At 45.3% G+C, this 13,479-nt stretch overlaps 1 protein-coding gene across 1 annotated transcript in view; it reads left to right on the top strand.

Annotated features, from left to right (window-relative positions):
- Positions 1 to 12,611, top strand: part of COL20A1 (collagen, type XX, alpha 1) — a 48,373-nt gene extending 35,762 nt beyond the window's left edge. The window contains exons 27-39 of the mRNA XM_010291969.1: positions 348 to 434; positions 2,649 to 2,702; positions 3,645 to 3,740; positions 4,241 to 4,294; positions 4,633 to 4,686; positions 5,021 to 5,074; positions 6,576 to 6,647; positions 7,357 to 7,392; positions 8,710 to 8,776; positions 9,364 to 9,552; positions 10,852 to 10,929; positions 11,772 to 11,927; positions 12,429 to 12,611. Of these exons, the coding sequence (XP_010290271.1) occupies positions 348 to 434; positions 2,649 to 2,702; positions 3,645 to 3,740; positions 4,241 to 4,294; positions 4,633 to 4,686; positions 5,021 to 5,074; positions 6,576 to 6,647; positions 7,357 to 7,392; positions 8,710 to 8,776; positions 9,364 to 9,552; positions 10,852 to 10,929; positions 11,772 to 11,927; positions 12,429 to 12,442 (1,011 nt within the window). The 3' untranslated portion in view covers positions 12,443 to 12,611. The remainder of the gene's footprint in view (positions 1 to 347; positions 435 to 2,648; positions 2,703 to 3,644; positions 3,741 to 4,240; positions 4,295 to 4,632; positions 4,687 to 5,020; positions 5,075 to 6,575; positions 6,648 to 7,356; positions 7,393 to 8,709; positions 8,777 to 9,363; positions 9,553 to 10,851; positions 10,930 to 11,771; positions 11,928 to 12,428) is intronic.
- The last annotated feature ends 868 nt before the right edge of the window (positions 12,612 to 13,479 follow it).

Here is a 13,479-nt window from a genome sequence, read left to right as displayed (position 1 = left end):
CTCTTCCTGTCAAGTTTTCTTCTCAACACACAAAGTTGCTTTGTGGGATGTGTAAATATTTAGCAAGGAGAAAATTATCTTCCGGTATGTGTGTGTTATGCAAACTTCAGGCAGGGCTGGTTCTTTTGGTTCTTTTTTTTTTTTTTTTTTTTTTTTTTTTTTTTTTTTTGTCTAAGCTTATCATTGAAAAATAAAGAACTCAGTTGTTCACAAAAATCTCTCAGTGGAGTAGAGAAAATTTCTGCTTTTCTGCAGCTGAATTTTGAAACACTGAAAATGTGACCTGTGATCCATCCCGCTCCTGCTATGCAGCTTCTCATGCCGCGTTTGGCTTGCTTTTGTTTCAGAGGGACGAGGAGACCTGCCCTACCTTAGCTCCTGCCTGCTCTTGTACTTCTGGCCACCCGGGCTTGCCAGGACCTCCAGGGCCCCCTGTAAGTTCACCCTTCCACATGTTCCTTGAGAGCAGTGTATTGCATGCACTGGTGCTGCTTTGCGGTGCTCCAGCATGCCAGGCATGAGGATATCACTCCTGGGGCTCCACGAGGTTTTAGCATCGCCGAATCATTTAGGTTGGAAAAGACCCTTAAGATCATTGAGTCCAACTGTTAACCTAACGCTACCAAGTCCACCACTATGCCATGTCTCTAAGCGCCATGTCTACATGTCTTTTAAATACCTCCAGGGACGGTGGCCCAACCACCTCCCTGGGCAGCCTGTTCCGATGATTGACAACCCTTTTGGTGAAGATATTTTTCCTAATATCCAATCTAAACCTCCGCTGGCGCAACTTGGGGTCGCTTCTTCTCGTGCTATCTCAGGGAGCTTTGATGTCCTCCTCATGCCAGGGCAAAGCTGAGAGGTGTCCTTGAGGTTTCAGATGCTGATGACATGGGGAGATGGGGAATTGGCAACGCAACAGCTGCAGCTGGGAACAGGCTGAGCAGTTCCTGGTGCCACGTTAATCCTCTTAGGAGAGGAGGACGTGTCGCCCTCGGTGCCTGCAGAGATTTCATGGATCAGAAGCTCTGAAACTCTTTGCAAGTAAAAAAAAACCCACACCGCAAAACCTTGCTGTCTGGGTTCTGTGTTAGGTGGGCGCCTTATCACCGTCTCTGTGGGTGGGCAGTGTAAGGGGAAAGGGAAGACTGCAATTCTGCCCGTCCCCAAATCTCACTCTCTTTACAGTGAACGTGACCCGCAAGAAAACATTGAAGGAAATGGGGGGAAAGTGATAACAGTCATTAAGCATCTAACATGCTCAGGGTAAAGGGCAAATGCGATATTTTGCTTTCTCCATCATGGACACAGGAGAATCACCATGGGCTTAAATTGCAGGGGGAAATATTCCAGTTAAAGACTAGGAAGCAGCTATCAAAAAGTTTGAATTTTGTAAGTTTGGGAAAAAAATACTTTATTTGTGCAAGGCAGCCAAAACCTGACAACCTGTCAGAGTACCCCATTTCAACCACTTCAGGTGCTTTTCTCTTGGAAAATAACCATTAAAAAAAACATTGGCCTCCTTGCTCAAGTGAAAAGGTTTCGGATCACCCCTTGCATTACTATGGTTTAACTGTGAATTCAGTTCCATGCTTTGCAAGGAACAGTACCTTGCTGCAGAGTAATTACATGCTCATTCTGGTGGAAGTTTAATTACTCTGCATACTCCACTATCAGAGTTTGCTTCAATATCCTAAGTGCATAATTACCAGGTTGCATTGCCCTGTGGTTTAAATATCTCCGCAGCACAACTCTTTAAAGAGCAAGACTCTTTTAAGCATTAGAGAAAATATGGTTTTGACACATGACCTTATCCTCACACTGCTAAACCTTTGGTAATTCGCGGCCGTTACAAGAGCACTCGTTGCTATTTTTAAAACTCCAGTTAGCGAGACTATGTCTCACCTTGTATTTATCGCTGTCCTTAATGAGTGTTTTTGACCAAGTCCAGCTGACTTCTGAAATGAGCTTCTGGAAGCTTCTGAAAGCACTTTTCCCAAAGCTCCCTGCCTGTACTACTTAATCCAAATACATTGTTTTTTTAGAGCCAAGAATAGAAACTTTTGGATTAAGAGATCAAAAGTTCACATGATATTGGATCATGCCAGAAGGTTGGTTTCTGCCCTCCATCCAGCAGTTGTGCAGATGCAGAGCTAAGCCAGGTCTCCCCAGAGCTGGTTGCTGTCCCTGATCTCAGCGTGTGTCTGTTCTCTCGGGGTGATATTATAAAACCCAACGTAGTCCCAAAGGGTTGTAGACATAAGCACCTCTTCTTTTTCTTCTCAGGTGTGTTCCCATGTTCATACGTGCCTCCCTTCTCCATTTGTTGTCTCAGCACGGATTTGCTGGGGGAGTTGGAGGGAGGAGGTTGAACGGGTTAAAAGTTCATCTCTCTGTGCTGGTGATGAGTACAGCGCGCCCGCTGCCTGTCACGGGGGGCTGTGCTGTCCTCTATTCTCCCCTTTCCCGCATTTGCTGGATGACTTGATTCATTTTCTTCTGGTCTCCATTTGCCGCGAGCTCTCTGGGGTAGGAAACATCTTTCACCGTGCAGAGCAAAGTGCACCGACTTCTGTCCCCTTGGCTCCCGGTGACACTGCAATAAAGGTGATGATATGCATAACAGCAGCTTTGTGTCCTACTGGCAGGGCAGCCCTGGCAGGAGAGGACCCCCGGGAGAGCAGGGTGAGCCGGGACCCAAGGTGAGTCCTGATACTCAGCACTACTGTGGCTTTGCTTCAGGCAAGGCGCAGGCGTGCGGAATCCTCAGTCAGTGCAGCTGGATGTGTCGTTCCTGGTCGGAGCTGGACCCCTTAGGCTGGGGACTGTCTCGCTGCACCAAGCAAAGCCCGAACAGACATGTTGAGGAGGATGGGAACACTTATTATTAATTAAATGCTCAGCTGGGCTTTGGAAATTGAGAGGATGGGCCTGATTGCACTGAATTAATGCAATGCGTGTGGTCAGCAATGTTCTCGGAAAGCAGCCTTGCTGGAAAAGGGTCAGCCTGCGTGCTGTGCTCGTGCTGGCTGCCAAGCCTCCGAACCAGACAGACGGGTACTGCTCTGGGGCAGAGCAGCGCGACAAGCGAAGCAGAGCAAGAACCACACAAAGCCTCCAGGAGCAGCCCCAGGGTGAGCCCAGGGAGCGGCTGGGTCTGAACCCCCAAACCCTGGGCGCTGCAGCAAGCCCAAGGTGCTCGCTGCTCCACACAGGGCAGAGCCAGCCCAGCCCTTTGGTCCCTTTCTTTGGGGTAACATCTGGGACAGCAGCACGGTTACAGGGGACGGGTTTTGGGGAAGGAATGAGAACGAATGCAGATCTCGGCCACGAGTTAAGGAGCGTTTCCCTTTTTTCTCTGGCCACCTTGCATAACAGGAATGACTCGCTGCTTGGGAAGGTGGATCATGCTTTGCAAAGCACCATCTGCAGCTTTGCTGTCTTCTCCCATGAGAGATGCACCAAAACCTTGGACCTAAAAGGCAAAGGCAGCTGAGGTTACCAGAGATCCCCTCGCTGTCCTGACTTCATCTTGAACCCTGTAGACGGTTCGTGCTGGCCCAGGTCATGCAGTGCAGCCCATGTGGAGAGCGGACAGTAATTGTTCTGTTTCCTTATGTTTGATTTCATGTCTTTGGTTTTAGGGTGAACCAGGCCCACCTGGACAAGTAGGGCCAGAGGGTCCTAGTGGCCAGCGAGGCTCTCCAGGTTCCCAAGGAATCACGGTTCAGGGTCCTGTGGTATGTGATCTCTTCCACTACCTTTTTTTTGTCACTCGCTCTTTGCAGTTAGAACATGTCTCAAAAATGGGTGTCTCAATAAAGCCCCCAAAACGTGATCTATGTATTTACATCATCCTTACTAACAGCTGGACAGCTGCACTGGAGAGAGATGGTGATAATTTTTGTCATGCTGATGAGGCCCTGCACTTAGTCATTCTGGCAAAAGACTGCTTTTGTCCAGACTCTCCCTAATGTGCCTTGAGTGAAAACAGCCCAGTGGAGTATTCAGGCATTTTTCTTTGCAATGATCATCGTTGCTTGGCAAGGAGTGGAGGTGGAGGCTGCTGTGTGCACGTCTGGGACGGCAGGATCCCCATGCGCACGCTGTGGCTGTAAAGTACCACGTAGCCGCGCGGAGAGCAGGAGCAACCTGGGACGTGGATGTGGAGCAGCAGGATGCTGTTTGCCTTAAAGGATGCTGCAGCACGCCTAACTATGTGCCTCTGTTTTAAACCAAGGGACCACCAGGAATTAAAGGAGAGAAAGGAGACACTGGAAGTCCTGGCATGCAGGTAATGGTAGACACCGTTCCTTTTAATTGTCTCAAAGATTTGCCCATTTTTCCCAGTAACTAATTTAAGCAAGATTGAAAAGCCATAGAGTTGTTACTGTCGTTTGTTTGGAAACTATCTTTCATTTTGGAGTGTCATCGCTTTCCCAAGGGAAACTGAGTCAGTTGGTGCAACAAAGATAGACCTATCTGAAGCTATGTATAGTGCAATTAAAGGTGGGATAACAGTGCTTTATCTGTTTAACGAATAACTGTTCTTTTTCTTACGTCCCCTGTTAAAAGATGAAGCAGGGTAATGATAATCAGATGCCAACTTTACCCAGCAATTCTGATTTACAGGGCATTCCCGGTGTGCAGGGAGCTCCAGGCAGGGATGGTCTTCAAGGCGCAAAGGTAAAACACCTCACCTCTGAGTTTTCATGCATGACTGCCTAAAATCCTGCTGTGAGCGTACCAGCAGAGACCCAAAACACCCAGCTCTCCTAATGCACTCAGGGCATAAATGGTCTTTTCACAAAGCCAGAGGGATTGGGGGGGTGGGAAATGGGGTCATCTCAGATTTGGCCAAATTTGACCAGGTGCCACCCTTCTCACCTGCTTGGCAGACGCATTTTTTACCCACCCGTAGCATGCTCCTTTTAAAAGCAGCACACGGAAAAGCCACCTCACTGCTTACTAGGTCTGTTTGAATCCTCTCATTAATAAATGGCTGCATTTGGCTTTGCAGGGGGTGAGGGGACTAGAAGGCACAGCTGGGCCTCCAGGACCTCCTGGACCACGGGTGAGTATTCACTATGAGTGCTGCCGATCGAAGTCTCTTCCTCAGCAGGGGCTTGTGGTTTCTGCTGACTAGCTGTCACCCGGAGGTGTCAGGGCAAAACCCCTTCTCGCGGTACCAGGGGAATACCTGGCACATTGCGCAGATGCCCACTTGCCCTGCCACTGTCAGTGTACGAAGAAAGACCTTGGCGGCTTCCGGCAAGGTCTGGGAAAGTGTTGACCCATCAAGATGCTTGTTTTGCTATTTTTGCTTTCCTGGTACTGCTGTTTTTCAACTGCTGGTTGAGTTTGAGGTACATAGGCTTGTTAGACTGAAATCAGCAGGAGCTGGAGGATGCAGGCAGGTGTGAAAGGTGTCCCCCCACACCACTTCCAGTATCTGCTGCCAGAGCTGTATGTAGCCCTGTATGTATGTAGCAGGTATGTAGATAGGTGTATTTGCTCTCCGTAGCAAATCTCAGGATAGCAGAACCTTAAGGTCTGTTGATTCACATCTATCTGCTAATGTGAAGGCACCACAGCCCTTCCAGGTTCTGTGAAACAGGTACACTTCACTTTACATGGGAAACTGGATCGAATTTGGTTTTAGATGATGGGTGGTGGACCTGATAGTTACTGATTCTCACTGCTGAATTATAAGGAATTTGGCAGTCCTGAATAGTGTGAGATGGAGATTGCTCACAGCTGCCTTTGCGTTAGACCCCACAGTAGTTGTGGTGAAGTCAGCCATCAGCGGGAGCTAAGGTTGAATTCAGCCTGTAACTTTGACTTGCTCATCCTGGGAAGATGTGGAGCTGGCAGGGTTGAACCTCAGCTTTCTAAAGGCACTGTAGCCTTCAGAGAAGGCTCTGAAAGCTGTTCTGGTGATGCCTTGAAGACCTCTCTCATTTTCAGTGATCAGAGGAGTTGCTAATCTAATAGCTGGAAAATTATAAAAGAAAGTATTTCTACTGGTTGGCTTTGGCTTATTGTTTTCTTCCCTTTATGGTTCCAAAGGACACAGAAACTTCACAAAGAGGAGATGACCAAAGAAGGCACTTCCCACTCTCCAAGCTGCTGTTACTGTTGTAAAATATTAGAGGCAAACACAGGTCTTAAAGGAAAAAGAAAAGAGCAGCATGCTATTAGGAGGCTGAAGAAAAGGGTTATATCCTCTAGGCTATGTCTAAATCTAAATATATAATGAAGGATCTAAAGCCTGTAGGGTAAAAAACACATTGCAGTTTGTTGGCAAAACTCAGCTTTGCTGGCTTGACCATAATTGAGACAGTAATAGGAAATTACGTGAACATGACTCATACATGATTTACTCTTAACATTGGACTCATGGCTGGACGAGGTACTGACATAAACCTTCAGGCTACATACCCTTGCTAGAGTCCTCTAAACTCAAACTGCTGGTGCCCCTGGAGCTGTAGGGAGATGTCAGCCTTGAACAGGAAAAAAAAGAAAGTTAGGAAGTAACCGGACTTTTAACTCTGTCTTGTAATTGATGCCTGCAGGGTTTCCAAGGAGTGACAGGCTCCCGAGGCAGCAGTGGAGAGAAAGGACCTCCGGGTGATGTTGGGCCAACAGTAAGTTTCTGCTTTTGGGTGTCAAACAAGGCCAAGACGTGAAATAATTGAGTGGAAACAAGCTGTTCCCACAGCAGCTCTCTCTCAGAGTCTAAAGAATAGTTTTAGTTCACACTCATCCTTCTTAAGGCGATGTCTGGATAAGCAAAGCTCAGGCTACTTGATAAAGCATTGATAAACTGTTGATAAAGCATTTAACAAATCCCACCGCCCTTTGCTCTCTGTAGACTCACAAGCTATACAAAATCCAAACTCCAAACTAATTTCTGGTGTAAGATTCTAGAATAAAGCAAGAGAGTCAGTCCCGAGCTGGAGTAGCCAGTGCTGGGCTTGGAGGGGCAGGCAAGGTCTAGATGTCACCCTTATTTCTTCTTCTCAGATATTAAAAACCACCTGCTGTGTTGGGAAATCTGTTCTAAGATGGTATCTGAGGAATTTTTGCATCCCTGTTGATGGTGCTTTATGCCACTGCTCCAGCTGCTGCGTTATTATTCTTTTTCTTTAAAAAAGAGGCAAATATATTTCTATGAGCTTGAAGCTCTTCTAATCACTGTCATGAGGTCAGGGAAATAACAAGAGTGTGGGAAACAAACTTCGTGCTCCATGTGCCGCTAATGTAACCCGCATGCCCATTGATTTTTGTTTGTTTTGTTTTCTTCTGCTCTTCCTTTTCCTAGACTTTTTTTTTTTCCCCTTTCTTTTCTTGTAGGGGCTGCCGGGTCCAAAAGGAGAAAGGGGAGAGAAAGTGAGTTTTTGCGGCGCTAGGCAGCAACACTGTCACTGTGTCCTACGCTCAAAAGAGTGGCTGTGGATGTGCTTTGCAAGCTATGCTTGCACGTATAAACCTTCCTGGTGTTGAATAACGTCTTGTACCTAGAGCTTGTTGCCTTTCCATTCACCCGCACTGGCTGTTGCTGGTGGGTATAAATAAACCTGCAGCAGTCAGGAGCTCCTGACTGTAGTAATGAAGAAAAAAATCCATTCTTTGTTGAACGGAATCTGGAAAAAAACCTTCTGGAAAAACCAAAACCACTCGACTTGACTGAGTTGCTCTTTTTTAATGTATTGTGTAAGAGGAGACTCGTAACAAACCTCTGGCATGTCGCAGCAGGGAGCACGCGATGGCAGGAGATCTACGCTGCCTTTCAAGGTTATTTTACTGTGAGAGGAAGTTTTTCTCATCCTGACTTTTGTTTAGAAAGAAAACCTGTGTCTTTCTAGGAGTCTGAATCCATTGCCAAGATTAACTTATGGCAGTTAGGCTTCCCCCAGGAGAGAGCTGCTTTTGTCTCAAGTTAACGCTTCAGTATTAAAATTTTTTAACACCAACCTCCTTCCGTTCCCACCAGCTTTTCCTTTTCTACACATTTTTTGCAGGGGAACTTTGCTTTTTCCCCTCCCTTGGGTGTTGTGCTAAACTTTTTTTTTTTTTTTTTTAAAGTCTGAGTAATCTGCACACGATCCAGCCAGAGATGTATATTTTATAAATGTTTTTTGGAAGTATGCGCTGTGTTAGTTATGAATTTTCACAGATAGAGTCAGTGTTTATTTCTAAGCAGCTTTTTGCATTTTTATCACTTTTCCCTACTTTACTAAAACTTTCTAAAGAACCCCTCAGATATGATTTATTCAGAATACAGTAACGGTAAGATTCAATATTCATAAAAGATTTAGACAAAGATAGGACGTTATAACATCTGATCATATTAAATGTTTTACATATCACAGAACATTGAGTTATAGGCTTAGCATCTTTTTTGATAAAATCTGAGAGTGAAATTTACTCTCCCTTCTTTGGTAGCTTTGGTAATTATTGAGATTTGGTCTGGGCTTTTTGATGTGCAGGAGAAAAGCAATTATTGATGTTTCCCAACTTCAATTTTATGGCTTCAGAGCTTTGTGATAAATAAATAAAGCTGCATTTCACAGCAATCAATATCTCTGAAACTCAAGCTGACAAAAAGAATGGGCAGCAAGTTAATCATGCATTATGATATCGATCCTTTTTAACAGATCTTAATACTTCCTTTATTTTTTAATAAAAAATACTGTTCCACTTTAGGGGGAGCCACAGTCCTTGGCCACAATTTACCAGCTCGTTAGCCAGGCTTGTGAGCGGATGATTCAAAGTGAGTACAACCAGCTTAGCTCCCGCGTGTATTCACACCTCGCCAGCAGTGGTGAACAAAACCAGAGGGGAGACAGCAAGAAGCTGTAGTGACCCAGATCCTCCATCCTCTGCCATGCTGAGCACCACGCGTAGCGAATGTCCCCACACAGGCTGTCAGTGCTACATTGGTTTTGTTGAGTGGCTTTAGCACAGAGACCTGTGAAATAATTATTTGGAAAAGCCTTTGGCACCTCGCAAATACTCCCTTATTTCTTAAATGGAAAAACTTGAAACTAATTTGAAAGAAATTGTTCTTTTGGTGATTTGTGCTGATTCCTCTTGAGACAAGGCATTTTTGGTAAACCTCCTGTGCTGTGATGCATGAAGAGGAGCAGTGGGTTTGCCCAAGGTGAGGCAGCAAAGTCATGACTCAGGTGCCTATCGTCCTCTTCAGCTTCTGGCTTTCTCAGTTTGGGCTGCCTTTTTAGCGCTTTTTAGCACTAGCTGATTGTTTTAAGTACCTTTTTAGACAACACCCTTTGATTTTTGTCTCTTTCCTGAATTTCCCAGCCAAGGAAACATTCATTTTCTGTCTTGCCTTCTCAGCTCATGTGTTGAAATTTGACTCATTCATTCATGAACATGCAAGGAAGCCTGTTCCTGTTTGGGAAGAAAGGTTACAAGCAGGAGAACCAGGACCACCAGGTCCTCCAGGTCCCCCTGGGAGCAACGGAGAAAGAGGAGAAAATGGCATCCCTGGACAGCCAGGCAAAGATGGGTATCCTGGAGAAAGAGGTAGGGACAGAAGCGTTCATAAGCATTTTTTACCATAGCTTTGATACTTTAACCAAACATTCTAGTGCCTCAAGCAGTACCATAAAGATAATCCATGATATTACCTCATCTCTTCTCACTGCTATTTTCCTTTTGGACTTCTCTCTTCTAGGAAGAGAAACCCAAGTTAGATAGCTCAGAGTAGGGAGAAGACAGATGCAGCCCACTCTTTTTGCAAGCTGCGCTTTGAGAGGAAGGCCAGTTTGCTACCATGTGTAGGTTCTGGGGGATGGAGAGTTTAATTTTAGAGTCCTACAAAAAGGAAAAAGAAACAGCCATTTGGCTGAACACGTGGTGGTGGAACAGATCACCCCTGGGCAGAAATGATGAGTCTTGGAAAACACTGAAGGAAGGCATGAGGCAACTGAAGCAATATTGAAAGTAGTTCCAACAACAAAAGCCTCACACATGACTAAAGAAATATATTAATGTAATCTCAGAAAGTGGCATCAGTTATTGCACGTGAATGAGTGAATGGTGGGAATACGTTTTGCTTGGATTTGCAGACAAAGTTTGTCTGGCTGAAGTAATTGTCTGTCAAAATAAAATGAAAAGCGTTGGTTTCAGCAGTGTCCTAACACCTCTAAGTAACTAGAGACCTTCTGTTTAACTCCTTCCTCTGTCACTGTTCAGTCTTAGCTGGTATCTGCAAAGCTTATCAAAATGTCACTTAAGAGAAAAGGGAAGATGTTTCCAGCCTGTCGAGCAAGGAGATGGGAGAAGACAGATCTCACTGAAAAACAATCTTAAGGACATGGCTGATCAAAATATTTTCATCTTAAAAATATGAAAAATGGTATTTTGTCAAAATGCACCTGTTTCTCTGATATGTACTGATTTTGTGAGCAATTTCATGTGAAAACAGCAATCCTGACTTACCAGCACCTGATTGAAGAGACAGTTCAGCTTTGTGATTTGTCTGATCCATGCGAAGAGCATGGGAGTGGATCCCACGCCCAGGCCAGTGCACTAACACCATCGCTATGAATTTCTCTGTGAAAAATCTCCATTTTCACCCCTATCAGGCTGCTAATCAATGCTAGTTGGAGCCCTATTGGTCATGGGCAAATGGCTACTCTGGAAAAGAGAGTAGGTGCCCAGAGAGAATTAAAGGAAATGGATATTTCGCTGTGTTGCCAAAGGGCTGTGACTCCCCTTCAATTCGATATATAAGAGGCTGGTGGGGAGAATGCAGGAGCATTAATTCAGGGTGAAATGCAAAATGCAGTGCAGTGACACTTACTTCTTGTCTGTGACTAGGTGCCCCAGGGCCCAAAGGAGAAAAAGGGATGTCTGGAGCCAGTGAGGAAGGGATCCAAGGACCCAGAGGCAGAACAGGTAGAGTGAATACAACCTCTTCATATTGACCCCGTGGGGCCATCTGGAGCCCACCAGGGGTCAGATGCAAAGTGTCCTTCAGCCTTAGGACCACTGTGGTGGGGCAGACTGACTTCCCACCGCAGCACTGTTGGCAGCATCCTGGATGGTTCCTCTCTGCTAAGATGTAAGATCCAGGCAGCTGCTTCTTTCTGGTACTTATTCCCAGGTAATGATGTATTTTAAGAACCTGAGACGCATCCAGAGGGATTTTTGCTGCCTTTTTGAGTGCAAGACCAGGTGCTCAGGGGATATAAACTCTGAAAATTCAACTCATGAAACGTAAGGGTTTTTGAATAATCTGTTAGGACTTGGCGTACTCTTCCATACTGATCCCCGTTATTTGGAATCAGTGGGAGGTTTGCTACTGACATAACAAACCAGGCACTATCAAGAGCGTGGTCAAACATTTTCTTCTGTATTTAAATTTTTATAGTTGAGATGTAAAAACACAAAAATCAATGACTCTGGGATGGATCCTGGGATTAAGGTGTTTTTCTGCATTGACACGTAGGTAGACTTTAGATTCTCATAACCAGGCTCTATTTTTACCAAGCTGAGCACCCTTAAGGTCAAGAATAAGCCCTCTAGTTACTGGGATTCAGAAGAGATTTTCCAACTGGCAGGTCCTATTTTTTCACCAAAATGAGGAAATATCACTCAGAAAATAAACCACCATGGGGGATGGAGAAAATATATATATATGTATGTATGTATGTATATATATAAAGATATAAAAGAGGTATTACAGTGAAGAAGCTAAAGTAGATGTGCTACAGCTTATAGTGCTTCTCCTTCTTCAGGCCCACCAGGAGAAGTTGTGCTGGGGAAACCAGGTCCGAAGGGTTACCCTGGGAATGCTGGTCCTCAAGGTTTTCCTGGTGTCAGAGGGCAGCCTGGGCAGCCTGGATATCCAGGGGGTTGCGATATCTCTGGATGTTACGGGGCAGGTAGAAGAGGTAAGTCCTGACTGCCTCAGTACAAAAATTATGATTTTATAGCTGGTCTCTCTGGTTACTTCTCTTAAGATAGGCAGAGAGCTTTGTTCATCCTTCAGGCACTGTCAGTCCTGCAAGAGCCTCCTTTGCAAAGCAATCGGGACGATTCACACGCGGTTCATATGGCTAAAAGCCAGTTCAGTTGACTGCTCCCTGGCCATCCTTCATAGGCTAACACAGAACTGCAGCAGTAGTCGAGCGGGTGTAGTGATCACGGGGGTATCTTCAGTTCCTAATGTCCTCAGCAATGTTTCTACGATGGACAGAGAGGAACAGTATCTCAGTTCCCACTCGCACGTGTCGTGAAGGCTCAAGTGTACAAAGTTCTGGGCAATGAAGAAAATCATTAGCACCGAACAAAAGATTTACAAGGGAAAATAATTAATTCTATGCTATTCCTTCTCACTACTTGAGGCTGATTTATTCGTTTGCTCAGTGCCCTCATCTCCTTTCCACACACAGATTTCATCCCCTGATGGCTGGTGCAGAGGCAGCTGAAGACATTGCTTTGCCCTGGAAATCTGTGGGTGAAAGCTCTACGCACTCCAAGAGAAGCAGCAACCTGAACGCCAAGTGTGTTGTTTGCGTTTTTTTAAATGTCCCATCATTTTTATATGGACAAGTCAATCAAACACTAAGGCCACCAAACCAGCCTGTGTTCAGATGAGTCATCCATCTGTTTTTCAACACTGGACAACTGCAGCGTTCAAACTCATATTGCATGTCCCACAGGAAGACAAAGACAGTCAGAGGTGCAGGCTGACAGCCTTGTAAGAAAAAGAAATAATGTATTGAAACACTCAGAAATAACAGATAATTTTTGCCCATTTGTCTGCTCATGGTTTATTTTTGTCATTTGTTATTCTGGGTCCCCAGCACAGAGAAAAAGAGCATCTTATGCTCAAAGATGCATATCCGCTGGAGAAAAATTGCATTTTCTGTTGGTTGACAAGGTAACAAAGTCTAGCACCGTTTTGATGGTTTCTGCTTTTGCCAAAATGCTGATGGCTTCCTTGCGGGGCTGTCATGTACACAAGCATTGCAGACAGCGTGATAACCTTCCCGTGACGTGACAAACCCCACTGTTTGGCCTCATTCTCTGAGGCTTGGTAACTGTCAAGTAAAGCCTTAGGTCAGAGAGAGCACAGTCGTGTACCGAGAGGAGCTGGAGATTAACCCACTGGCCTTTTCCATCTCTCCCTCGGGCAGCCTGCGTAGCTACTTTACGTTTTATCAGGTAGAATATTGAATAGCTCTGAGTCTGACATTTTTCTGTATGACATGGAAGTAACCATGGAAGTAAACATGTCATGTTACACCCCTTGCCTTGTGTGAGCCATAGTGTAATATATATCCAGAACAAGCCAGTATCCGTACAGATACTGATAAAAATGCACCTCCTTCTTTGCAATCACTACTTCAGGCAGTCTGTGCGTGGTTACTCTGCATGTAAACTGCCCCTGCTTCAGAAACAATTGGTTCTGAACTGTGATTTAAACCTGGAGCAACAAAA

This window comes from Phaethon lepturus, unplaced genomic scaffold (assembly GCF_000687285.1).
Source record: "Phaethon lepturus isolate BGI_N335 unplaced genomic scaffold, ASM68728v1 scaffold30367, whole genome shotgun sequence".
NCBI classification, from domain to species: Eukaryota; Metazoa; Chordata; class Aves; order Phaethontiformes; family Phaethontidae; genus Phaethon; species Phaethon lepturus.
The sequence above is the reverse complement of the archived record's forward strand: the minus strand, read 5'-3'. Positions and strand labels throughout refer to the sequence as shown.